General features: G+C 46.7%; 1 protein-coding gene across 1 annotated transcript in view; it reads right to left on the bottom strand.

Annotated features, from left to right (window-relative positions):
• LOC126426517 (uncharacterized) overlaps positions 1–25,278 on the bottom strand; it is a 433,256-nt gene that overhangs the window by 56,363 nt on the left and 351,615 nt on the right. Inside the window, exons 7-8 of the mRNA XM_050088422.1 lie at positions 8,173–8,412; positions 2,726–2,824 (exon numbers count right to left, since the gene is read on the bottom strand). Of these exons, the coding sequence (XP_049944379.1) occupies positions 2,726–2,824; positions 8,173–8,412 (339 nt within the window). The remainder of the gene's footprint in view (positions 1–2,725; positions 2,825–8,172; positions 8,413–25,278) is intronic.

The following is a 25,278-nucleotide window of genomic DNA, read 5'->3' as shown; positions in this document are numbered from 1 at the left end:
GCGTGACCGCTACGGTCGCACGTTAGAATCCTGCTTCGGGCATGGATGTGTGTGACGTCCTTAGGTTAGTTAGCTTTAAGTAGTTCTAAGTTCTAGGGGACTTATGACCTCAGATGTTTAGTCCCATAGTGCTCAGAGACATTTGAACCATTTGATATTCTGCGTGGATAGCTGGAGCCTCATCTCAGGCTGCGCCTGGGGCCATGTGGAATGTATGTTGCTGACTGTACAGGATCCTAAGAGATAAGCTACCAAAGGCAGGAAATGAATGTTTATTTTCTACCATCTTAAGCTATAAGTGTCACCATTATCACCCATATCATCACTACCACCATCAACCAAATTCATCACGGGCGCTGATAACCTCGTTGTTGTGCGCCCAAAAACACTAATAATCATCATCATCATTATCATCATCAAATTCATCAGCACCATCATCAGTCAAATCACCATCTTCAACCAAATCATCATCACAACCATCATCAACCAAACCATCACCACCACCATCATCAATCAAGCCACCATCAGAACCATCGCCACCACAACAGTCACCATCACCAACAACCAAAACACCAGCACCATCAAACAAATACACTACTGGCCATTAAAAATGCTACACCACGAAGATGACGTGGTACAGACACGAAATTTAACCGACAGGAATAAGATGCTGTGATATGCAAATGATTAGCTTTTCAGAGCATTCACACATGGTTGGCGGCGGTGGCGACACCTACAACGTGCTGACATGAGGTAAATTTCCAACCGATTTCCCGTACACAAACCGCTGTTGACCGGCGTTGCCTGGTGAAACGTTGTTGTGATGCCTCGTGTAAGGAGGAAAAATGCGTACCATCACTTTTCCGACTTTGATAAAGGGCGGACTGTAGCCTATCGCGATTGTGGTTTATCGTATCACGACATTGCTGTTAGCATTATCGAACGACTGTTAGCAGAATATGGAATCGGTGGGTTCAGGAGGGTAATACGGAACGCCGTGTTGGATCCCAACGGCCTCGTACCACTAGCACTCAAGATGACAGGCACCTTATCCGCATCGCTGTAACGGATCGTGCAGCCACGTCTCGATTCGTGAGTCAACACATGGGGACGTTTGGAAGACAACAACCATCTGCACGAACAGTTCGACGACGTTTGCAGCAGCATGGATTAGCAGCTTGGAGACCATGGCTGCGGTTACCCTTGACTCTGCATCCATGACAGGAGCACCTGCGATGGTGTACTCGACGACGAACCTGGGTGCCCGAATGGCAAAACGTCATTTTTTTCGGATGAATCCAGGTTCTGTTTACAGCGTCGTGGTGGTTGCATCCGTGTTTGGCGTCATCGCGGTGAACGGACATCGGAAGCGTGTATTCGTCATCGCCATACTGGCGTATCACCAGGCGTGATTTTATGGGTTGCCATTGGTTACACGTCTCGGTCACCTCTTGTTCGCATTGACGACACTTTGAACAGTGGACGTTACATTTCAGATGTGTTACGACCCGTGGCTCTACCCTTCATCGATCCCTGCGAAACCCTACATTTCAGCAGGATAATGCACGACCTGTTGCAGGTCGTGTACGGGCCTTTCTGGATACAGAAAATGTTCGACTGCTGCCCTGGCCAGCACATTCTGGAGATCTCTCACCAATTGAAAACGTCTGGTCATCGGTAGCCGAGGAAACTGGCTCGTCACAATACGCCAGTCACTACTCTTGATGATCTGTGGTATCGTGTTGAAGCTGCATGGGCAGCTGTACCTGTACACGACATCCGAGCTCTGTTTGACTGAATGCCCAGGCGTATCAAGGCCGTTATTACGGCCAGAGGAGGTTGTTCTGGGTACTAATTTCTCAGGATCTGTGCACCCAAATTGCGTGAAAATGTAATCACATGCCAGTTCTAGTATAATATATTTGTCGAATGAATACCCGTTTATGATCTGCATTTCTTTTTGGTGTAGCAATTTTAATGGCCAGTAGTGTATGTGTGATTTTTAGACTATGAAACAGCTCACGTCGCGTTTTATAAGTAAGTAAGTAATTACTTGCAGTTTGTTGGCATCTGCGTTTGCTCTCAAATGATCTGGAAGTCGCACCACCACTTCATATCCGAAACGTAAGAACATTATCATATTCCGAGCTATTTCGTTCACATGTTAACCACGCTTACCCTTATTTTTGTGGTGCTCTATTACTCTTTTGCCACTAGGTATAGCCGCGTGGTTTGAGGCGCCATGTAACGGATAGCGCGCCCCTCCCGCCGGAGGTTCGAGGTTCGAGTCCTCCCTCGGTCATGGGTGTGTGTCTGTCGTTCTTAGCATAAGTTACTTTAAGTAGTGTTAAGTCTAGAGACGGATGACCTCAGCAGTCTGGTCCCTTAGAAATTCACATACATTTGAACAATGTAATCTCCCAGCTACAGCCACAAGATTCATGGCGTCCCGTTCAAAAAATGGTTCGAATGGCTCTGAGCGCTATGGGACTTAACATCTGAGGTCATCAGTCGCCTAGAACTTAGAAGTAATTAAACGTAACTAACCTAAGGACATCAACATACATCCATGCCCGAGGCAGGATTCGAACCTGCGACCGTAGCGGTCGCGCGGTTCCGGAATGAAGCGCCTAGAACCGCTCGGCCACGCCGGCCGGCGTCCCGTTCAAAACAAGAAACTGGCGTACATACAGTGTTGGAGAGGAGGTAGGTGCGTGGTACTCACATTGGGCACGGAGTAGCTGTTGTACTCCTTGGGACTGGAGCCGGACTCGGTACACTTGCTCTTGAACGAGCGGTAGTTCTCCCGTAGCTGCTTGCCATACTGAAACACAGAAAGGGACCGGCGTGAGGGAACACAGCACGCACTGCACATCTTGGCAAGAAGGCACACACACACACACACACACACACACACACACAAGTGTCCAACATTTGCATTGGGCGAGGTGTGTACTTATCTGCCTATACAGGGTGGTCCATTGATCGTGACCGGGCCAAATACAAAGAACGAAACTCCTCTAGCTTGAAGGAGCAAAACCAGATGGCGCTATGGTTGGCCCGCTAGATGGCGCTGCCATAGGTCAAACGGATATCAACTGCGTTTTTTTTTTAAAATTGGAACCCCCATTTTTTTATTACATATTCTTGTAGTACGTAAAGAAATATGAATGTGTTACTTGGACCACTTTTTTCGCTTTGTGAGAGATGGCGCTGTAATAGTCACAAAAGTATAAGTACGTGGTATCACGTAACATTCCGCCAATGCCGACGGCATTTGTTTCGTGATACATTACCCGTGTTAAAATGGGCCGTTTAATAATTGCGGAAAAGGCCGATATCGTATTGATGTATGGCTATTGTGATCAAAATGCCCAACGGGCGTGTCCTATGTATGCGGCTCGGTATCCCGGACGACATCATCCAAGTGTCCGGACCCTTCGCCACATAGTTACGTTATTTAAGGAAACAGGAAGTGTTCAGCCACGTGTGAAACGTCAACCACGACCTGCAACAAACGATGATGACCAAGTAGGTGTTTCAGCTGCTGTCGCGGCTAATCTGCACATCGGTAGCAGACAAAATGTGCGACAATCGAGATTCTCAATAACGTCGGTGTTGAGAATGCTACATCAACATCGATTGCACCCGTACCATATTTGTACGCACCAGGAATTGCCTGGCGACGACTTTCAACGCCATGTATAGCTCTGCCACTGCTCACAAGAGAAATTACGGGACGATGACAGATGTTTTGCACGCGTTCTATTTAGCGACCGACGAAGCGTCATTCACCAACAGCGGTAACGTAAACCGGCATAATATGCACTATTGGGCAACGGAAAATCCACGATGGATGCGACAAGTGGAACATCAGCGACCATGGCGGGTTAATGTATGGTGCGGCATTATGGGGAGAAGGATAATTGGCCCCCATTTTTTCGGTGGCAATCTAAATGGTGCAGTGTATGCTGATTTCCTACGTAATGTTCTGCCGATGTACTACAAGATGTTTCACTGCATGACAAAATGGCGATGTACTTCCAACATGATGGGTGTCCGGCACATAGCTCGCGTGCGGTTGAAGCGGTATTGAATAGCATATTTCGTGACAGGTGGATTGGTCGTCGAAGCACCATACCGTGGCCCGCACGTTCACCGGATCTGACGTCCCTGGATTTCTTTCTGTGGAGAAAGTTGAAGGATATTTGCTATCGTGATCCACCGACAACGCCTGACAACATGCGTCAGCGCATTGTCAATGCATGTGCGAACATTACGGTAGGCGAACTACTCGCTGTTAAGAGGAATGTCGTTACACGTATTGCCAAATGCACTGAGGTTAACGGACTTCATTTTCAGCATTTATTGCATTAATGTGGTATTTACAGCTAATCACGCTGTAACAGCATGCGTTCTCAGAAATTATAAGTTCACAAAGGTACATGTATCTCGTTGGAACGACCGAAATAAAATGTTCAAACGTACCTACGATCTGTATTTTAATTTAAAAAAACCTACCTGTTACCAACTGTTCGTCTAAAATTGTGAGCCATATGTTTGGGACTATTACAGCGCCATCTATCACAAAGCGAAAAAAGTGGTCCAACTAAAACATTCATATTTACGTACTACACGAATATGTAGTAAAAAATTGTGGTTCCTATTTAGAAAAACGCAGCTGATATCCGTTTACCCTATGGCAGCGCCATCTAGCGGGCCAACCATAGCGCCATCTCGTTTCCCCCTCCAAACTAGAGAAGTTTCGTTCTTTGTAGTTTTTTCGTTTGACGCTTATTTCGTGAGATATTTGGCCCAGCCACGATCAATGGACCACCCCGTATAAACCACTGCATCGATTTCCACCAACCAACTTCTTAGATACATCATTATCTACTGAGGAACATTTGGAGCAATTTCACACAAAATTCGTGTATAAAATTTATGTGGGGGTAAACTTCTACCACCCGTACTGATTGGGGTGGGTATGAGAGGCCATGACATGTAAAAATGTTCGGTAACGGCCGATGTTACTATCGAATGTACAGTTTTCGGGTTGTAGGCTGGTTGGTGAAAGTGCCAACGACGCTTTACTCCTAGAGGTTTTGGGGGGGGGGGGGGGGGGAGGGTTGACAAAATGACATATCAGCGTCTCTGGGTAACGCCTGGAGCAATCTCTATCACATTTGGTGTAGTCACTGATTAGTTTCATAACAATTATGTGGGAGTAAAATACCCCTATTATCCATCTGGGTGTGAAAAGGAATAACACGCAAAAATTTACGAGAGTGACCTGTTAGCGTTTCTTTGGTGTATTTAGTTGTTTTGGAATACGTTAAAATGTACAGATGAAAAGTGTCTACAAATAGGTGTGAAAGATATACAAGGTAAATCAGGAGGTGAGGTACATGCTTTGAGGGGTGATAAGATTACTGATTCTGAACAACAAACGTCATATGGGCATACGTCCTAATCCGAATAGTTTCCAAGCTAGAAAGCATTTAATTTGAATTGTTATTTGTTTTCTGTATCCTTCAAACATTTTCACTGTCTACGAGGTGTCACAGTATTGGAGGCGATCTCAGAAAGTAAACATGGTCGTCCTTTTTACAGAAGTTAATTCGCCCAGATCGCACAAAAATACACGGTGATTACTAGTTGTAGCGGAATTAAATCTTTAGATCATTTGTACAGGAAAAATTTTTACAGGGCCAGTCCATTTCGTCGACTGCTCACATTAATTGGACATAACTAACAGAGACAACATTCCGTAGTACCATCTCTCGTCACACAATAAGAGAATAGGCGTGCAAACAGTGCACAATAGTTACAAATAAAATACATATGACGTGTCAAAATATCTCATAAGACACAAAAAGATCAGATGTCAAGAAGGACAAAAATGGAAACATTTTACGCACATGTCAAAATGTTTAAATGTGTGTGAAATCTTACGGGACTTAACCGCCAAGGTCATCAGTCCCTAAGCTTACACACTACTTAACCTAAATTTTCCTAAGGACAAACACGCACACCCATGCCCGAGGGAGGACTCGAACCTCCGCCGGAACCGGCCGCACAGTCCATGCCTTAGACCGCTCGGCTACGCACATGTCATATATTTTATTTGTAACTATTATGCACTGTTCACACAGCTATTCTCTTAATGAGTGAGGAAAGACGGTACTACGGAATATTATCTTTATGTCTACTGAAAGTGGACAGTCGACGAAATGGATTGGCCTTGTAAAAAATTTCCTACACAAATGATCTGAAGATGTCGATTTAACTCCACTAAATCTAATAATCATCGTTTTTTTTTATGTGCGATCTGGGCGAATAAGCCTCTTTAATAAGATAAATAACCGTGTTTATGCGTAAAATACATATAGCGTGCGTGCGCTAGCGGAGACGTGGGCAGAAAGCTAGTGATAAAAATAAAACTGGGTCGAAATTCGCAACTCTGGTCAGTTTTTGAGGCAATAGGTTCCACTGATAAAGTAACCGCCACAGCTGCAGGCAGGATTCCGCACATTCCAGACTGTAACTTCCTTCGCACTAGCTTCCACTCGATAGGGATTGGCGGAACGGACACAGTATTTTAACCACTCGCCATGCAGACGACGAAGACGTAATGAGAAGAGATAGCAGTGGAGGAAAAGCGAAGTTCGGTGTATTACAACATTATTCACACAAACTTAAATTTTGTGACGGTAGTAACAGGTGGACCTACTGGAACACGTATGAAAGTCTAACACGCTCGCTTTTTCTGGTGCTAAACATTTTTCCCTGTTCGTAACTTTCTCCTCTTCCGGACCTACTTTCTTTCTCTTTGTAACACAGTCTTATTATCTCTTCCCAATACACACTCCTTTTCTCTCTCTCTCTCTCTCTCTCTCTCTCTCTCTCACACACACACACACACACACACACACACACATACACAACACACACACACACACACACACACACACACACACACACATACTTTCTCTTTCTAGCTCTAAGATTCCCTATCTCTCTTTCACTCTAAGTCTCTCTCTCTCTCTCCATCCACCACACTCTTCGAAACACTCTCTCTGCGTTTGTCTGTCTCTCTCTCTCGCTCTCGCTCTCGCTCTCTCTCTCTCTCTCTCTCTCTCTCTCTCTCTCTCTCTCTCTCTTTCTAACCCTCTCCCTTGCTCCCTCTAACTCCCTCCCTCTGTGTCCATCTCGTTCTCTAACTCCTCACACACACTCGAATCTAACTTCTCTCTCTTTTTCTGACTCTAACATTCCATCTCTCTGCCTCTCTCTCTCACTCATTTTCTCTTTCTAACATTCCTTGTCTCTCCCTCTCTAAGTCTCTCTCTCCCCGTCCGCCACACTCTACGTAACACTCTCTGTCTGCCTCTCTCGCTTTCTAACTCTCTCTGTCTCTCTCTCTTTCTCTCTCCCTCGCTCCCCTCCCTCTCTGTCCATCTCATTCTCTGTCTAACTTCTCACACACACTCGAATCTAACTCTGTCTCTCTCTTTCTCTAACTCTAGCATTCCATCTCTCCGCCTCTCTCTCTCTCTCACTCACTTTCTCTTTCTAACTCTAACATTCCCTGCCTCTCCCTCACTCTCTTTCTAAGTCTCTTTCTCTCCATCCACCACACTCTTTGTAACACTCTCTGTGTCTGTCTCTCTCTCTCGCTCACTCTTTTTCTCTCTCACTGACTTTCTCCCTTGCTCCCTCTAACTCCCTCCCTCTGTGTCCATCTCGTTCTCTAACTCCTCACACACACTCGAATCTCTCTCTCTCTCTCTCTCTCTCTCTCTCTCTCTCTCTGGCTCTCTCTCTTTTTCTAACTCTAACATTCCATCTCTCTGCCTCTCACTCACTTTCTCTTTCTAACTCTAACATTACCTGTCTCTCCCTCACTCTCTTTCTAAGTCTCTCTCTCTCCGTCCGCCACACTCTTTGTAACACTCTCTGTCTGTCTCACTCGCTTTCTCGCTCCCTCTCTCTTTCTCTCTCTCACTGTCTTTCTAACCCTCTCCCTCGCTCCCTCTCTGTCCATCTCGTTCTCTAACTCCCCCTCCCCCCCCCCCCCCGTCTAATTTTATTCTCCGTCTGTCGAACCCTGTCTTCCATCTGTACATATCTCTGTGTGTGTGAGATGGGTGGCGGGCAGCGCTGGCCTACCTTGGCAAGCCGCATGGCGGTGAGCCAGCACAGCCTGGCGCGCTCCGACTCGCAGGCGACGCAGAAGAGCGCCCCCGGGCCGCCCCCGCCCGCCCCCACCCTGGAGCTGGAGCTGGGCCGCAGGCAGAGCCCCCACTCGGTGGGCGCGCGGAACTGGTTGCGCGCGTTCAGCGCCCGGTACACGGCGTGGTCGCGCAGCGAAGCCACCGCCTGCAGACCGCCCACGCCGTCCAGCAGCACCTGCCGGGGACACACAGGCAAACACGTCAAACGCACCGCCGCATTGGCTCTGCACAAAATGTAGAGGCTACACAATCAGCGTGGCTACTTACCCCTCGGAGGGGGAAAAAAAAGAAATCTGAGCATACCACGTGCGGAGAAAAAGATGGTGACATAAAAAGCTCGTGATAAATTAACGGTGGGGAGGGAGAAGGGGGGGGGGGGAAGAGTTGTGCATCTCACAATACTACTTTTCTTTCCTGTAATCAGTGGTTACCAACCTTTCTTAGACTCACAAGCTGCGAGATCGTCGCGAAAAACGGTGACCCGTATATGTAAAGTTTCCTTTGGCTCTGAGCACTATGGGACTCAACTGCTGTGGTTATCAGCCCCCTAGAACTTAGAATAAAGTTTCCTTTAATCTACGTCTATGGTCACAAACGTTTTGTTAACAGATGACCGGTTTCGGTCTTTAATGACCATCATCAGATCTGTTTCATAAAAACAAAGTCCTGGCTGCAAATGTTAACAACATTTGACGATGCCACTATGGCTGCAGTACATTAGGACTTCGTTTTTATGAAACAGATCTGATGATGGTCACTAAAGACCGAAACCGGTAATCTGTTAACAAAAAGTTTGTGACCATAGACCTAAATTAAAGGAAACTTATTACTTTCTTACACTATTACCCATGATTGCAATTAGACATTAGCTAGTGCCCCCCCCCCCGCCCCCCGGTCACATTATTACCAACTTAGCACCTACCTAAACTAAATTTTCTTGGAACATTTTTATAAAACATGAATGATATTTAGTTTGTATGTGGGGAGGAGGAGGGGAGGGGGGGGGGGGCGTGTTAGATTGGTTCAAATGGCTCTGAGCACTATGGGACTTAACTTCTAAGGTCATCAGTCCCCTAGAACTTAGAACTACTTAAACCTAACTAACCTAAGGACACCACACACATCCATGCCCGAGGCAGGATTAGAACCTGCGACCGTAGCGGTCGCGCGGTTCCAGACTGAAGCGCCTAGAACCGCACGGCCACACCGGCCGGCTAGAACGAATGACGAAGGAGTTCGTGATGTACCACAAGTGCTACCGACAACTTCCTCTCAGATACGAAGGCTAACTATTCACAGTGAGGGTAGATCCTTTGCATAAAACATACAAGCTCTGCATTACTCCCCTAGATTCCGGCCCTTGCTTGACCTGCACACTGCAATACATTTAAATTCAACCAAGTTAAAATGTGTGCACTATATGTGCTGTTCCTAAATCACTTGATTGCTGTACTTCTGAAATGGCAGAAATTGGAAGACTTCAGGTTCTTAATGCTTTGTGTCTGACCACAGCCACCGATAGTAATAATAATGACAATATTGGAATGAGATTTTCACTCTGCAGCGGAGTGTGCGCTGACATGAAACTTCCTGGCAGATTAAAACTGTTTGCCGGACCGAGACTCGAACTCGGGACCTTTGCCTTTCGCGGGCAAGTGCTCTAACATCTTTTTTATTTATTTATTTTTTTATCGTTGTGTTTGGTCGCTGCGGACTTCACATGACATCCGTTAAAGTTCGTTTGTTGATCCTTCCACACAGTTTTTATATTACAGAGGCCAACCAGCGCTCTGACCGAACACCCAGAGCTACCGTGCCGGCACCATCTGAGCTACCCAAGCAGGATTCACGCCCCGTCCTCACAGCTTTACTTCTGCCAGTTTTCATCTGCCAGGAAGTTTCGTATCAGCGCACACTCCGCTGCAGAGTGAAAACCTCATTCTGGAAACATCCCCCAGGTTGTGGCTAAGCCATGTCTCCGCAATATCCTTTCTTTCAGGAGTGCTAGTTCTGCAAGGTTCGCAGGAGAGCTTCTGTAAAGTTTGGAAGGTAGGAGACGGGGTACTGGCAGAAGTAAAGCTGTGAGGAGGGGGCGTGAGTCGTGCTTGGGTGGCTCAGATGGTAGAGCACTTGCTCGTGAAAGGCAAAGGTCCCGAGTTCGAGTCTCGGTCCGGCGCACAGTTTTAATCTGCCAGGAAGTTTCATATCAGCGCACATTCCGCTGCAGAGTGAAAACCTCATTCTGGAAACATCCCCCAGGTTGTGGCTATGCCATGTCTCTGCAATATCCTTTCTTTCAGGAGTGCTAGTTCTGCAAGGTTCGCAGGAGAGCTTCTGTAAAGTTTGGAAAGTAGGAGACGAGGTACTGGCAGAAGTAAAGCTGTGAGCACCGGGCTTGAGTCGTGCTTGGGTAGCTCAGATGGTAGAGCACTTGCTCGTGAAAAGCAAAGGTCCCGAGTTCGAGTCTCGGTCCGGCACACAGTTTTAATCTGCCAGGAGTTTCATATCAGCGCACACTCCGCTGCAGAGTGAAAACCTCATTCTGGAAACATCCCCCAGGTTGTGGCTATGCCATGTCTCCGCAATATCCTTTCTTTCAGGAGTGCTAGTTCTGCAAGGTTCGCAGGAGAGCTTCTGTAAAGTTTGGAAGGTAGGAGACGAGGTACTGGCAGAAGTAAAGCTGTGAGGAGGGGCCGTGAGTCGTGCTTGGGTAGCTCAGATGGTAGAGCACTTGCTCGTGAAAAGCAAAGGTCCCGAGTTCGAGTCTCGGTCCGGCACACAGTTTTAATCTGCCAGGAGTTTCATATCAGCGCACACTCCGCTGCAGAGTGAAAACCTCATTCTGGAAACATCCCCCAGGTTGTGGCTATGCCATGTGTCCGCAATATCCTTTCTTTCAGGGGGGTTAGTTCTGCAAGGTTCGCAGGAGAGCTTCTGTAAAGTTTGGAGGGAGGAGGGAGTCGGAGCTTAGTGTTTAACATCCCGTCGACAACCAGGTCATTAGAGACGGAGCGCAAGCTCGGATGAGGGAAGGAAGGGGAAGGAAATCGGCCGTGCCCTTTCAAAGGAACCATCCCGGCATTTGCCTGAAGCGATTTAGGGAAATCATGGAAAACCTAAATCAGGATGGCCGGAGACGGGATTGAACCGTCGTCCTTCCGAATGCGAGTCCAGTGTGCTAACCACTGCGCCACCACGCTCGGTGTAAAGTTTGGAAGGTAGGAGGCGAGGTACTGGCAGAAGTAAAGCTGTGAGGAGGGGGCGTGAGTCGTGCTTGGGTAGCTCAGATGGTAGAGCACTTGCTCGTGAAAAGCAAAGGTCCCGAGTTCGAGTCTCGGTCCGGCACACAGTTTTAATCTGCCAGGAGTTTCATATCAGCGCACACTCCGCTGCAGAGTGAAAACCTCATTCTGGAAACATCCCCCAGGTTGTGGCTATGCCATGTGTCCGCAATATCCTTTCTTTCAGGGGGGTTAGTTCTGCAAGGTTCGCAGGAGAGCTTCTGTAAAGTTTGGAGGGAGGAGGGAGTCGGAGCTTAGTGTTTAACATCCCGTCGACAACCAGGTCATTAGAGACGGAGCGCAAGCTCGGATGAGGGAAGGAAGGGGAAGGAAATCGGCCGTGCCCTTTCAAAGGAACCATCCCGGCATTTGCCTGAAGCGATTTAGGGAAATCATGGAAAACCTAAATCAGGATGGCCGGAGACGGGATTGAACCGTCGTCCTTCCGAATGCGAGTCCAGTGTGCTAACCACTGCGCCACCACGCTCGGTGTAAAGTTTGGAAGGTAGGAGGCGAGGTACTGGCAGAAGTAAAGCTGTGAGGAGGGGGCGTGAGTCGTGCTTGGGTAGCTCAGATGGTAGAGCACTTGCTCGTGAAAAGCAAAGGTCCCGAGTTCGAGTCTCGGTCCGGCACACAGTTTTAATCTGCCAGGAAGTTTCATATCAGTGCACACTCCGTTGCAGAGTGAAAACCTAATTCTGGAATCATCCCCCAGGTTGTGGCTATGCCATGTCTCCGCAATATCCTTTCTTTCAGGAGTGCTAGTTCTGCAAGGTTCGCAGGAGAGCTTCTGTAAAGTTTGGAAGGTAGGAGACGAGGTACTGGCAGAAGTAAAGCTGTGAGGACCGGGCGTGAGTCGTGCTTCGGTAGCTCAGTTGGTAGAGCACATGCCCGCGAAAGGCAAAGGTCCCGAGTTCGAGTCTCGGTCGGGCACACAGTTTTAATCTGCCAGGAAGTTTCATATCAGCGCACATTCCGCTGCAGAGTGAAATTCTCATTCTGGAAACTCTGTATAATGTTTTATTATCAGCGCCAGAAAACAATGATATAGCGCACGAGCGCCTGTGTGTGTGTGTGTGTGTGTGTGTGTACGGAGCGCAGTGCCTCCAGAGCCGCTTTCTGTCTTCCGCGGTCTTTTGTCTTCTGGCTTCAGCACTTCCCCCTGCGACTGCTGCCCTTGAAGCGTTCGCCTAGCAACGCCCGCCTCGAGATAGGAGAGAGAGAGAGAGAGAGAGAGAGAGAGAGAGAGAGAGAGAGAGAGATTCCTAGACACCAGCCAGACGGCCCGCCAGCTATGGCGCAACCGCTAATAGCCGACAACCCGTCTAGGCTAGACTAGCCGCTCTTCTCTTTGTCCCGGCCGCCGCAAAAAATCACCATACACAACTCTCTCATACCGTCGCAGTGAGTTGTTGCTACTTCGCGTGGCAGTAATCCGCACGCCGTTTCGTCTCGGTACTCCTCCATTGCCCGCCGCCTCCTGTGACAAGTGCAAACCTAAGACAGTCCTTGGGAGCATTCACGTCATTCATTGTTTCACACTGCTACATCTCACATAGTTCCTCATGTCTCCAGTCATATATGCGAACTATTCCAAGTACACTACTGGCCATTAAAATTGCTACACCACCGAGATGAAGTGCTACAGACGCGAAATTTAACCGACAGGAAAAAGATGCTGTGATATGCAATTGATTAGCTTTCCAGAGCATTCACACAAGGTTGGCGCCGGTGGCGACACCTACAACGTGCTGACATGAAGAAAGTTTACAACCGATTTCTCATACACAAACAGCAGTTGACCGTCGTTACCTGGTGAAACGTTGTTCTGATGCCTCGTGTAAGGAGGAGAAATGCGTACCATCATGTCTCCGACTTTGATAAAGGTCGGATTGTAGCCTATCGCGATTGCGGTTTATCGTATCGCGACACTGCTGCTCGCGTTGGTCGAGTTCCAATGACTGTTAGCAGAATATGGAATCGGGGGTTCAGGAGGGTAATACGTAACGCCATGCTGGATCCCAACGGCCTCGTATCACAAGCAGTCGAGATGACAGGCATCTTATCCGCATGGCTGTAACGGATCGTGCAGCCACATCTCGGCCGCTGAGTCAACAGATGTGGACGTTTGCAAGACAACAACCATCTGCACGAACAGTTCGACGACGTTTGCAGCAGCACGGACTATTAGCTCGGAGGCCATGGTTGCGGTTACCCTTGACGCTGCATCACAGACAGGAGCGGTGCACGAATGGCAAAACGTCATTTTTTCGGATGAATCCAGGTTCTGTTTATAGCATCACGATGGTCGCATCTGTGTTTGGCGACATCGCGATGAACGCACATTGGAAGCGTGTGTACGTCATCGCCATACTGGCGTATCACCCGGTATGATGGTATGGGGTGCCATTGGTTACACGTCTCGGTCACCTCTTGTTCGCATTGACGGCACTTTTGACAGTGGACGTTACATTTCAGATGTGTTACGACCCGTGGCTCTACCCTTCATCGATCCCTGCGAAACCCTACATTTCAGCAGGATAATGCACGACCGCATATTGCAGGTCCTGTACGTGCCTTTCTGGATACAGAAAATGTTCGACTGCTGCCCTGGCCAGTACATTCTCCAGATCTCTCACCAACTGAACACGCCTGGTCAATGGTGGCCGAGCAACTGGCTCGTCACAATACGCCAGTCACTACTCTTGATGAACTGTGTTATCGTGTTGAAGCTGCATGGGCAGCTGTAACTGTACACGCCATCCGAGCTCTGTTTGACTCAATGCCCAGGCGTATCGAGGCCGTTATTACGGCCAGAGGTGGTTGTTCTAGATACTGATTTCTCAGGATCTATGCACCCAAATTGCGTGAAAATGTAATCACATGTCAGTTCTAGTATAATATATTTGTCCAATGAATACCCGTTTATCATCTGCATTTCTTCTTGGTGTAGCAATTTTAGTGGCCAGTAGTGTATTTTATGACAGTACGTGCAAGTAAGATAACGTCAATAAAATATGATTAATGGGATGTTAAATACACACACGACCTGTCACATAGGCCACTTGATAAAACTTGCTGTACAATTTCTTACAGGACGATTCCAGGTTAATCATTTCTATTTATCATCAGAAGTCTCCAAGATAACAGTCATACATCAGCCATGCAATTACAGATACAATGGACGTGTGCAACGAGAATGATTACGTCTTTCCTCTATCTTTATTTAATCAGCATAATTAATGCAATGTCTATCAATCATAAATGTGTTAAAAAATCACAAGACGGCCGTTGAACCGCAGGTGATATATCGAATTAAAACTCTTTTAAAACTAACCCAGAAAAACAGAATCCACCTTCTGCCAGGCACCTAAGTGTGATTTTCACAGTATCCAGGTTGATACAGATGTAGAAGAAAGCTTTCATCGCCGACAGCTTATTAACTGACATTCACTTTTAACAAATTCTACCAACAACGTCGCGTTTTTTGATGAATCTTCAACATGCCATTGCCTGAAAATGGTTAACTTTCATAATACTTTAAGATAACTAAATACGAAAATTCTCTAACCTCCAATATGATGTTCCCAGTAATTTTAGTACAGAAGTTGTACCAATAACGACACGCTTTCGAGAGCTGGTCCATGTGTTGGTGCTTTGAAACAGTTCATACCCGTAGGTTGTAAGGTATAATACAAAAACCACAAAATAAGGGGCTTCGACTGAAAAAAACAAGTACAATGTGGCGTCTCGCAAGTTTTGCTTCAGACGTCGACGGCGTTCTCGCTTCTTATTGGTTCAACTTTCCACGGGCCGTTCCCGTGACATCGTAGGACTTATTTTGTGTTTTACACGAGGCAATGCTCCTCAACGTGAAATAACACGAAGTGACGTCACGAAACTCGTACAGCACCCCCTGACCGTCAGTTGCCTCGCCGCGACTGAGGACGGCTCTAGTAACATTTTGAAAATGGTTGAAATGGCTCTAGGCACTATGGGACTTAACTTCTAGGGTCATCAGTCCCCTAGACTTGGAACTATTTAAACCTAACTAACCTAAGGACATCACACACGTCCATGCCCGAGGCAGGATTCGAACCTGCGACCGTAGCAGCAGCGCGGTTCCGGACTGAAGCGCCTAGAACAGCTCGGCCACACCGGCCGGCCGTAGTATTTTCCAACAGAGGCACGGTGTTCGACGTCTGTTCAAAATATTCCAGAATTTCGTCCACAACATTTTTTTTCTACCCTTACGTTTTTACTTATTTTGCGTTGTCCCCGAAATACTCTCCTCCACAATTGATAGACCGCTACCAACGCCGTTTCCATTTCCGGAAGCAGTCTACGCACGCCTCTTGCTGGATCGCGCGAAGCACTGTCTGCGAATTTTCTATTATCTCGTCTGTCGCAAATCTTCGTCCCTTCAACGGGGTTTTCAACTTTGGAATTAAATACATGTCCGCAGGGGCCATGTCTGGAGAGTATGGGGCATGAGGCAGCACAGTGATTTCGTTTCTTGTGCAACAGTCACGCACCAACAGGGATGAATGAGCGGGTGCGTTATCGTGATGGAAGATCCATCAATTGTCTCGCCACATTTCAGGCCGTTTCTCTCTCACATTTTCTCGCCGGCGTCCCGACAGTACTAGCGATTAACAATTTGTCCCTGTGATACGAATTCGTGATGAACTAGGCCTAAAAAATAAATAAATAAATAAATAAAAAAATCTGCATGGCTTTGACATTTGACCTGACCTCACGAGCTTTATTTTGGTCTCACTAGGACAACCTTTCCCGACCCAATGTAAAGACTGAACCTTGGTTCCAACACGATAACCGCAGACCCAAGTCTGACCACCAGTCATGATTCTAAAAATGGTTCGCCGGCCGCGGTGGTCTAGCGGTTCTAGGTGCTCAGTCCGGACTGCTACGGTCGCAGGTTCGAATCCTGCCTCCGGCATGGATGTGTGTGATGTCCTTAGGTTAGTTAGGTTTAAGTGGTTCTAAGTTCTAGGGGACTGATGGCCACAGATGTTAGGTCCCATAGTGCTCAGAGCCATTTGAACCATTTTCTAAAAATGTTGCAGACTGTCACATGTTATTGCAAAAGATCGAATGTTATTGCAAAACTTTCGAGTGTAATTACTGAAGTATCTATGATCTGTTCGTGTATGCATTTGTGTGTGCGTTAGTATGGGCGTGTGGGTGTGTTTTGGTGTGATAGAATTTTTTTGTGCTGTGTGTTATTTTTGGTTCAGCCTATGCGTATGTGTGTGTGTATGTATGTATGTGTATATTTTGGTATGTGGAAGACAGGACTACAAAAGTTGGAAGATGTCTATTCTAATTGGTTTATCACCATGAATTTGTTTTACATTCTACTGAACTAGTATGGCGTAGTACTTAGCCTATCCTAGATGGTGATTTTCTAAGGGAGTGAGGTTTCTTCTGCTGGTGTGCACGAATCTAGATTGCTGGCTCTATGATGCTTCATGGAACTCTTTGTTTGTGCCTTGTTCTTGGTTGGATTGTTCCGATGTTGTGTAGGTATCTGCTGTTGTCTCTGTATATATCTAGCTTTTTATAGACAGTTGTGGCTAACTTTTTTATTGTTGTTTCGACAGTGCCCATCTCCAGGGCATCTACATTTATAATCCGCAAGCCACCGAACGGTGTGTGGCGGAGGGCACTTTACGTGCCACTGTCAAACCCCCTTTCCTGTTCCAGTCGCGTATGGTTCGCGGGAAGAACGACTGTCTGAAAGCCTCCGTGCGCGCTCCAATCGCTTTAATTTTACACTCGTGATCTCCTCGGGACGAATAAGTAGGCGGAAGCAACATATTCGATACCTCATCCAGAAACGCACCCTCTCGAAACCTGGACAGCAAACTAAACCGCGATGCAGAGCGCCTCTCTTGCAGAGTCTGCCACTCGAGTTTGTTAAACATCTCCGTAACGCTATCACGCTTACCAAATAACCCTGTGACGAAACGCGCCGCTCTTCTTTGTATCTTCCCTATCTCCTCTGTCAACCCGACCTGGTACGGATCCCACACTGATGAGCAATACTCAAGTATAGATCGAACGAGTGTTTTGTAAGCCACCTCCTTTGCCGATGGACTACATTTTCTAAGCACTCTCCCAATGAATCTCAACCTGGTACCCGCCTTACCAACAATTAATTTTATATGATCATTCCACTTCAAATCGTTCCGCACGCATACTCCCAGATATTTTACAGAAGTAACTGCTACCAGTGTTTGTTCCGCTATCATATAATCATACAATAAAGGATCCTTCTTCCAATGTATTCGCAATACATTACATTTGTGTATGTTAAGGGTCAGTTGCCACTCCCTGCACAAACTGCCTATCCGCTGCATGGAGGGTTGTAATTTTGGTCCAGAGGGGAGCGTCTAGGATCCATCGAAGGACTTTGTTCTGCATTGGCTGCAATTCATACCTTTTGGTTTTGCTAGCTGTTCCCCATGATGTGCAACCGTAAGTCATGGTGGGGAAACTTCCGGCAGTTACAGTTTCAACTCGGGCGTGTGCAGGGGTGCCACCCGCATTCCGCTCCGACACACCATTGACGTGACGTCATGAACGTCCTGGGATTTTTTTTGAAGTGATCTCGTAGGTCACCCGCCATTTACGCGCGGGCCTATGGCTTGAGTGGGCTTCGCTTTGAGGCTCGGAGGTGAGTGACTCGGCGGAGCTGGCAGTTGGCAGCTGGGTGCGGCTGCGCCACGATGATTAATGACTCCGGCTGATGACCCCGCGACCGCAAACGCGGCCAGTACACCCATTTACACAGCTAGTCTGACTGCTCACCGCAGGCAACTCCGAAATCTACACGCCGTCCACCACACCGACTGTGGCAAAATCGCACTATTCTACGTTATACACTACTGGCCATTAAAATTCCTACACCACGCAGACGTGCTACAGACGCGAAATTTAACCGACAGGAAGAAGATGGTGTGATATGCAAATTATTAGCTTTCCAGAGTATTCACACAAGGTTGGCGCCGGTGGCGACACCTACAACGTGCTGACACGAGGAAAGTTTCCAACCGATTTCTCACACACAAACAGCAGTTGACCGGCGTTGCCTGGTGAAACGTTGTTGTGATGCCTCGTGTAAGGAGCAGAAATGCGTACCATCACGTTTCCGACTTTGATAAAGGTCGGATTGTAGCCTATCGCGATTGCGGTTTATCGTATCGCGACATTGCTGCTCGCGTTGGTCGAGATCCAATGACTGCTAGCAGAATATGGAATCGGTGGGTTCAGGAGGGTAATACGGAACGCCGTGCTGGGTCCCAACGGCCTCGTATCACTAGCAGTCGAGATGACAGGCATCTTATCCGCACGGCTGTAAAGGATCGTGCAGCCACGTCTCGATCCCCGAGTCAACAGATGGAGACGTTTGCAAAACAACAACCATCTGCACCAACAGTTCGACGACGTTTGCAGCAGCACGGACTATCAGCTCGGAGACCGTGGCTGCGGTTGCCCTTGACGCTGCATCACAGACAGGAGCGCCTGCGATGGTGTACTCGACGACGAACCTGGGTGCACCAATGGCAAAACATTTTTTCGGATGAACCCAGGTTCTGTTTAAAGCATCATGATGGTCGCATCCGTGTTTGGCGACATTGCGGTGAACGCACATTGGAAGCGTGTATTCGTCATCGCCATATTGGCGTATCACCCGGCGTGATGGTATGGCGTGCCATTGGTTAAACGTCTCGGTCACCTCTTGTTCGCATTGACGGCACTTCGAACACTGGACGTTACATTTCAGATGTGTTACGTCCCGTGGCTCTACCCTTCATTCTATCCCTGCGAAACCCTACATTTCAGCAGGATAATGCACGACCGCATGTTGCAGGTCCTGTACGGGCCTTTGTGGATACAGAAAATGTTCGACTGCTGCCCTGGCCAGCACATTCTCCAGATCTCTCACCAATTGAAAACGTCAGGTCAATGGTGACCGAGCAACTGGCTCGTGACAATACGCCAGTCACTACTCTCGATGAACTGTGGTATCGTGTTGAAGCTGAATGGGCAGCTGTGCCTGTACACGCCATCCGAGCTCTGCTTGATTCAATGCCCAGGCGTATCAAGGCTGTTATTCCGGCCTGAGGTGGTTGTTCTGGGTACTGATTTCTCAGGATCTATGCACCCAAATTGCGTGAAAATGTAATCACATGTCAGTTCTCGTATATTTGTCCAATGATTACACGTTTATCATCTGCATTATTTCTTGGTGGAGCAATTTTATTGGCCAGTAGTGTAGTATGCGCATGTATGGTTCGGTTGAGCGATGAAGCGCACTTTTATTTGGATGGGTTCACCAGTAATAAAAATTAGCGCATTTGGAGGACTGAGCATCCGCATTTCGCGATCGAGAAGTCTCCTCACCCTCAACGGGCGACTGCGTGGTATGCAGTGTCCAGTGACGGAATAATCGGTGCGATATTCTCAATGGTACGATAAATAGCGAATGGTACGAGAAGGTTTTGGAAGACGATTTCATCGCCATTATCAACAATAACCGTGATTTCGGCAAGATGAGGTTCACACAAGACGGACCTCGACCCCATCTGTGTGCTGGAAGAGCAATTTACGTATCGCATTGTGGCTCTGGGGTACCCAGAGGCCACTGACATGGATCTCGATTTGCCGCCATATTCTCCTTATCTGAACACATGTGATTCCTTTTTGTGGGGGCTATATTAAAGATAAGGTGTACAGCAATAACCCCAAAACCATTGCAGAGTTGAAAATAGCCATCCTGTAAGTCATCGATGTTCCGACACTTCAGCGGGTCGTGCAGAATTTCGTTAGTCGTCTATACTACATCATCGCCAATGATGGCAGTCATATCGAACACGTCATAACCTAAATCCGGAAATCTGTAACGACGTTTACATGTCCAATCAAGTATGTGCACGCTCTAGTTTGTAACTAATTTACGTTTATTTCACATAGTATGTTTTTACGTAGAACTCCTTTTATTGTTGTACAGTGGAAATTGCAGCTATGCTAATATGGCACTTTTTTAACCGTATGTCCTTTGCTGCCCAAAGAAAAAATGCACAAACACACAATTTCTTCGCTGCCCAAAACACACACACACACACACACACACACACACACACACACACACACACACACACAAAATCTGAGACTATTCATTGTGAAAAAAAGTACATGCGTAATTGGGGAAAAGACACACTACATCTGCATCTACAAGATTACTCTGCAATTCATAATTAAGTGCCAGACAGAGGGTTCACTCTATTTCTCCTGCCGCCCGGAGTGGCCGTGAGGTTCTAGGCGTTACAGTCTGGAGCCGAGCGACCGCTACGGTCGCAGGTTCGAATCCTGCCTCGGGCATGGATGTGTGTGATGTCCTTAGGTCAGTTAGGTTTAATTAGTTCTAAGTTCTAGGCGACTGATAACCTCAGAAGTTAAGTCGCATAGTGCTCAGAGCCATTTTCTATTTCTCTACCGCCCCCACGCTGGAATAGCAACAGGGGAAAACGAATCCTTAAATTTTTTCCCATGACGGCTCTGATTTCTCTTATTTTACTCTGATGATCGTTTCTCGCCTATGCAGGTGGGTGCTAACAAAATAAGGGGTGTTCAAAAAGTCTCTCCGCAGTGCCGTATGGTCGTTAGCCGTGTGATTGTTCGCCAGCCTGACTTAGTTACCTTGAAGTGGACTCTCCCAACATTCCACTGTTTCGTTTATCTCAGCCAGCGTCAGTAGTATCGTTGGTGTGTGTCGTTACGTATTGACGTGAGCGTTTAAGTTTAGTTCCTTTGTTAGTTTGTTTCGTTTTTGTCACTTAAAATGCTAACCATTGAAGAACGTGTGTTTTTGGTCGAACAAGTGTTCAAAGCTGGCGGTAAATACACAGTTTCAGTTCGTCAAACATTTAATTCAGTTTTCCCACATCGCGAGATTTGGTCAACAAATTTCGAAGTACGGGTTCAGTGACAGATGCACCGAGAAGTGGTCGTCCTAGCGTTTTGTCTGAGGATAAACTACTCGATATTTCCGATAAAATGTCCACGAGTCCGAACAAGTCAGTAAGAAAACTCGCCCAGGAAATCGATGTAAGTGTCGGAACGGCCCACACAGCTGTAAGGAAAAAATTAGAACTTTTCCCATACAAAGTGACAGGCTACATCTACATGGACACTCTGCAAATCACATTTAAGTGCCTGGCAGAGGGTTCCTCGAACGACCTTCACAATTCTCAATTATTCCAATCTCGTATAGCGCGCGGTAAGAATAAACACCTATATCTTTCCGTACGAGCTCTGATTGCCCTGATCGTTCCGCCCTATGTAGGTCGGTGTCAAAATATTTTCGCATTCGGAGGAGAAAATTAGTGATTGGAATTTCGTAAGAAGAGTCCATCGCAACGAAAAACGCCTTTCTTTTAATGATTTCCAGCGCAAATTTTGTATCATTTCTGTCGTGCATGAACTGAAAAATACTGACCATGGCAAGAGACTCCATTATTGTTAATGGTTCAAAAATTTCGCGCGACAAAATGGAACGGAAATTCTTAATGAAACGTTTTTCACTGATGAGGCGTGGTTTCGTTTATCCGGCGACACAATCTCGCAAAATTCTCGTATGTGGAGTACTGCAAATCCATTGTGTATTCATGAGGAACCACTTCATTCTGTGAAAATAGCAGTTTGGATTGCAATTTCTAGACGTCGGATTGTGAGTCCCATATTTTTCAATGAAACATTAAACGCACAACGATACTGCAGTCATATTCTGGACCCATTCATAGGAGAACTTGTGTTAAGTGAAGTACTGAACGGTTATTTCAAACAAGATGGTGCAACCGTGCATACATGTGTGTGTGTGTGTGTGTGTGTGTGTGTGTGTGTGTGTAAGTACAATCCAACTTCTGCACCATTTCAGTGCAGTAATGTGTTCATTGTAAATAAGTATTTAGTAGTTGTATGACACGCTTATTACCTTATAAATAAATTAAAAAAACTTTTTTATTTTAAATTCAGTTCATTAGTATTTGTAAAATGACTCTTTCATATGGTGTTCATTAAAAAATGGCAACCATGCCACTTGGCACTTGTGGAATGGTACATTAGCTTATTTGTTTGAGTTGTAAATACTTGTCATGTATTGTTGTTTTTCTGACATGTTCTACATCCTGGAGGACCTCCTCACTACGGATCAATTGGAATGAAAGTAAATCTAATCTTAACAGCTCGCGTTTCAGTGTCACTGTTTGCTGATGTTTTTGGTGATCGCTTAATTTTATACGGAGTTTGGCCTCCACGATTGCCTGACCTAACAGCACCCGACTTTTCCTTCTGGGGTGCATCAATGAATTGAAAACTGCAATATCCGCTTTCACTACTTCTGTTACAGAAGAATTGTTACAGCTTGTGAAACTTCCTGGCAGATTAAAACTGTGTGCCGGACCGAGACTCGAACTCGGGACCTTTGCCTTTCGCGGGCAAGTGCTCTACCAACTGAGCTACCCAAGCACGACTCACGCCCCGTCCTCAGAGCTTGACTTCTGCCAGTGGCTCGTCTCCTACCTTCCAAACTTTACAGGAGCTCTCCTGCGAACCTTGCAGAACCAGCACTCCTGAAAGAAAGGATATTGCGGAGACATGGCTTAGCCACAGCCTGGGGGATGTTTCCAGAATGAGATTTTCACTCTGCAGCGGAGTGTGCGCTGATATGATACTTCCTGGCAGAGTAAAACTGTGTGCCGGACCGAGACTCGAACTCGGGACCTTTGCCATTCGCGGGCAAAGGCAAAGGTCCCGCGTTCCGGACTGCAGCGCCTAGAACCGCACGGCCACCGCGGCCGGCATTTCAAAATTGTACGTCGACTTTAGATGACATGTCAATCATCGATGTTCTTATCTCTATTTAGTGAACGTATTTTCAATCATGTTTTGTCCCGCTACACTTTATTGACTAATGTTTCGCCGCAAGGGATATCGCATTTTAGAGAGTAAATTAATATGGAGTACGTCGTTTTTCTTTTCTCACATTCACATACCCATTTCTTCTTTCCTTATTGTCTTTTGGACATGTCACAGAGAAAGCAGGTGTGGCCGAGCGGTTCTAGGCGCTTCAGTCTGCAGCCGCGTGACCGCTACGGTCGCAGGTTCGAATCCTGCCTCGGGCATGGGTGGGTGTGATGTCCTTAGGTTAGTTAGGTTTAACTAGTTCTAAGTTCTAGGGGACTGATGACCTCAGCTGTTAAGTCCCATAGTGCTCAGAGCCATTTGAACATGCAGTTGTAATAATTAAAGTAAGCACAAATGTAGTGATAAAAAAGAAATGATAAGCGTACATTTGCATTCTCTTTACATCGTTCCTTTCTTATTGCTCCCATGGCGATGGACTAGCGCAATGAATCAGCCGTACAGGCAGAGGGATCTATATTTATACTTTGCAGAACTAATTACGTACCGACATAATCGTCGGTATTGCTTCCGTTTCCCAAAAGTTATAAATATTTCGATTTCGTAAAAGAAGCTCTGTATTTGGCCAAGATGTCGAAGAAGAAGGTCCCTTACGTACTGGTTGTACCGAGTAAGATGTGGAGACGGCGGTTTGAAAGCGGACAGAAGAAGTACGCGAGGGAAGGCGTCCCCTACCTGAGGGATCGCTACCTGGCGAAGAGGCAAGTGTGGCAAATGTCTGGCGTGGCAAACGTCCGGCATTCTTGTAGCCGGCGCTTCCCCCCCCCCCCCCCTCCCTCTCCTTCCTCCTGTACTATCGCACTTTAATCGGTGTCTTACACGTGCTTCAGAACTGCAGTATTTCCCAAGTTTCCCGCTGTGTTGCGAGGTAACGAGCAAAACACATGCCAGACGTAACTGCACATTTCGTTCGCGAGAACAGAGTAGAAATAATGCTCCGCTGACAAGTCGCTGCCCGATTACTTTTTGCACAAATAATGACACGTCTACGCGACACAAGGCAGACAGAGTTTCCCAACATACGGGGAAACTCTCAGTCGGCACGTGTGTGTCTTCGATACAGCTGACGCAACGCAAGGCTGGCTCGGTACTTGGCACTGTCGTCACCCGTCTACACGGAAACCCAAGTTCATTTCACGTCAGAGATAGTCCGTCTTCTTGATGTTTGAACATCAAGCCGTTATTGCTTACATACATTTGCACAAAGCATTTCAGATGAGAAAAGCTCGAGGTTGTACCGAGACCTTCTCATCTGAAATACGAGTAGATAAAAATAGGCCATTACTAACCAGCATGCTATTTAGACTGTATTACTCATCCAAATACAGCAGTCACTTCCCGGTATATATTACAAATTATTCTCAACACGTGAGGCAATACTGAACCTACGACTTATTTTAGAAGCTAGATTAAGAAAAGGCAAACCTACGTTTCTAGCATTTGACAATGTTGACTGGAATACTCTCTTTCAAATTCTGAAGGTGGCGGGGGTAAAATACAGGGAGCGAAAGGCTATTTACAATTTGTACAGAAACCAGATGGCAGTTATAAGAGTCGAGGGACACGAAAGGGAAGCAGTGGTTGGGAAGGGAGTGAGACAGGGTTGTTATTCAATCTGTATATTGAGCAAGCAGTAAAGGAAACAAAGGAAAAATTCGGGGTATGTATTAAAATCCATGGAGAAAAAATAAAAACTTTGAGGTTCGCCGATGGCATTGTAATTCTGTCAGAGACAGCAAAGGACTTGGAAG

This window comes from Schistocerca serialis, chromosome 11 (genome assembly GCF_023864345.2).
Source record: "Schistocerca serialis cubense isolate TAMUIC-IGC-003099 chromosome 11, iqSchSeri2.2, whole genome shotgun sequence".
NCBI lineage: Eukaryota > Metazoa > Arthropoda > Insecta > Orthoptera > Acrididae > Schistocerca > Schistocerca serialis.
The sequence above is the reverse complement of the archived record's forward strand: the minus strand, read 5'-3'. Positions and strand labels throughout refer to the sequence as shown.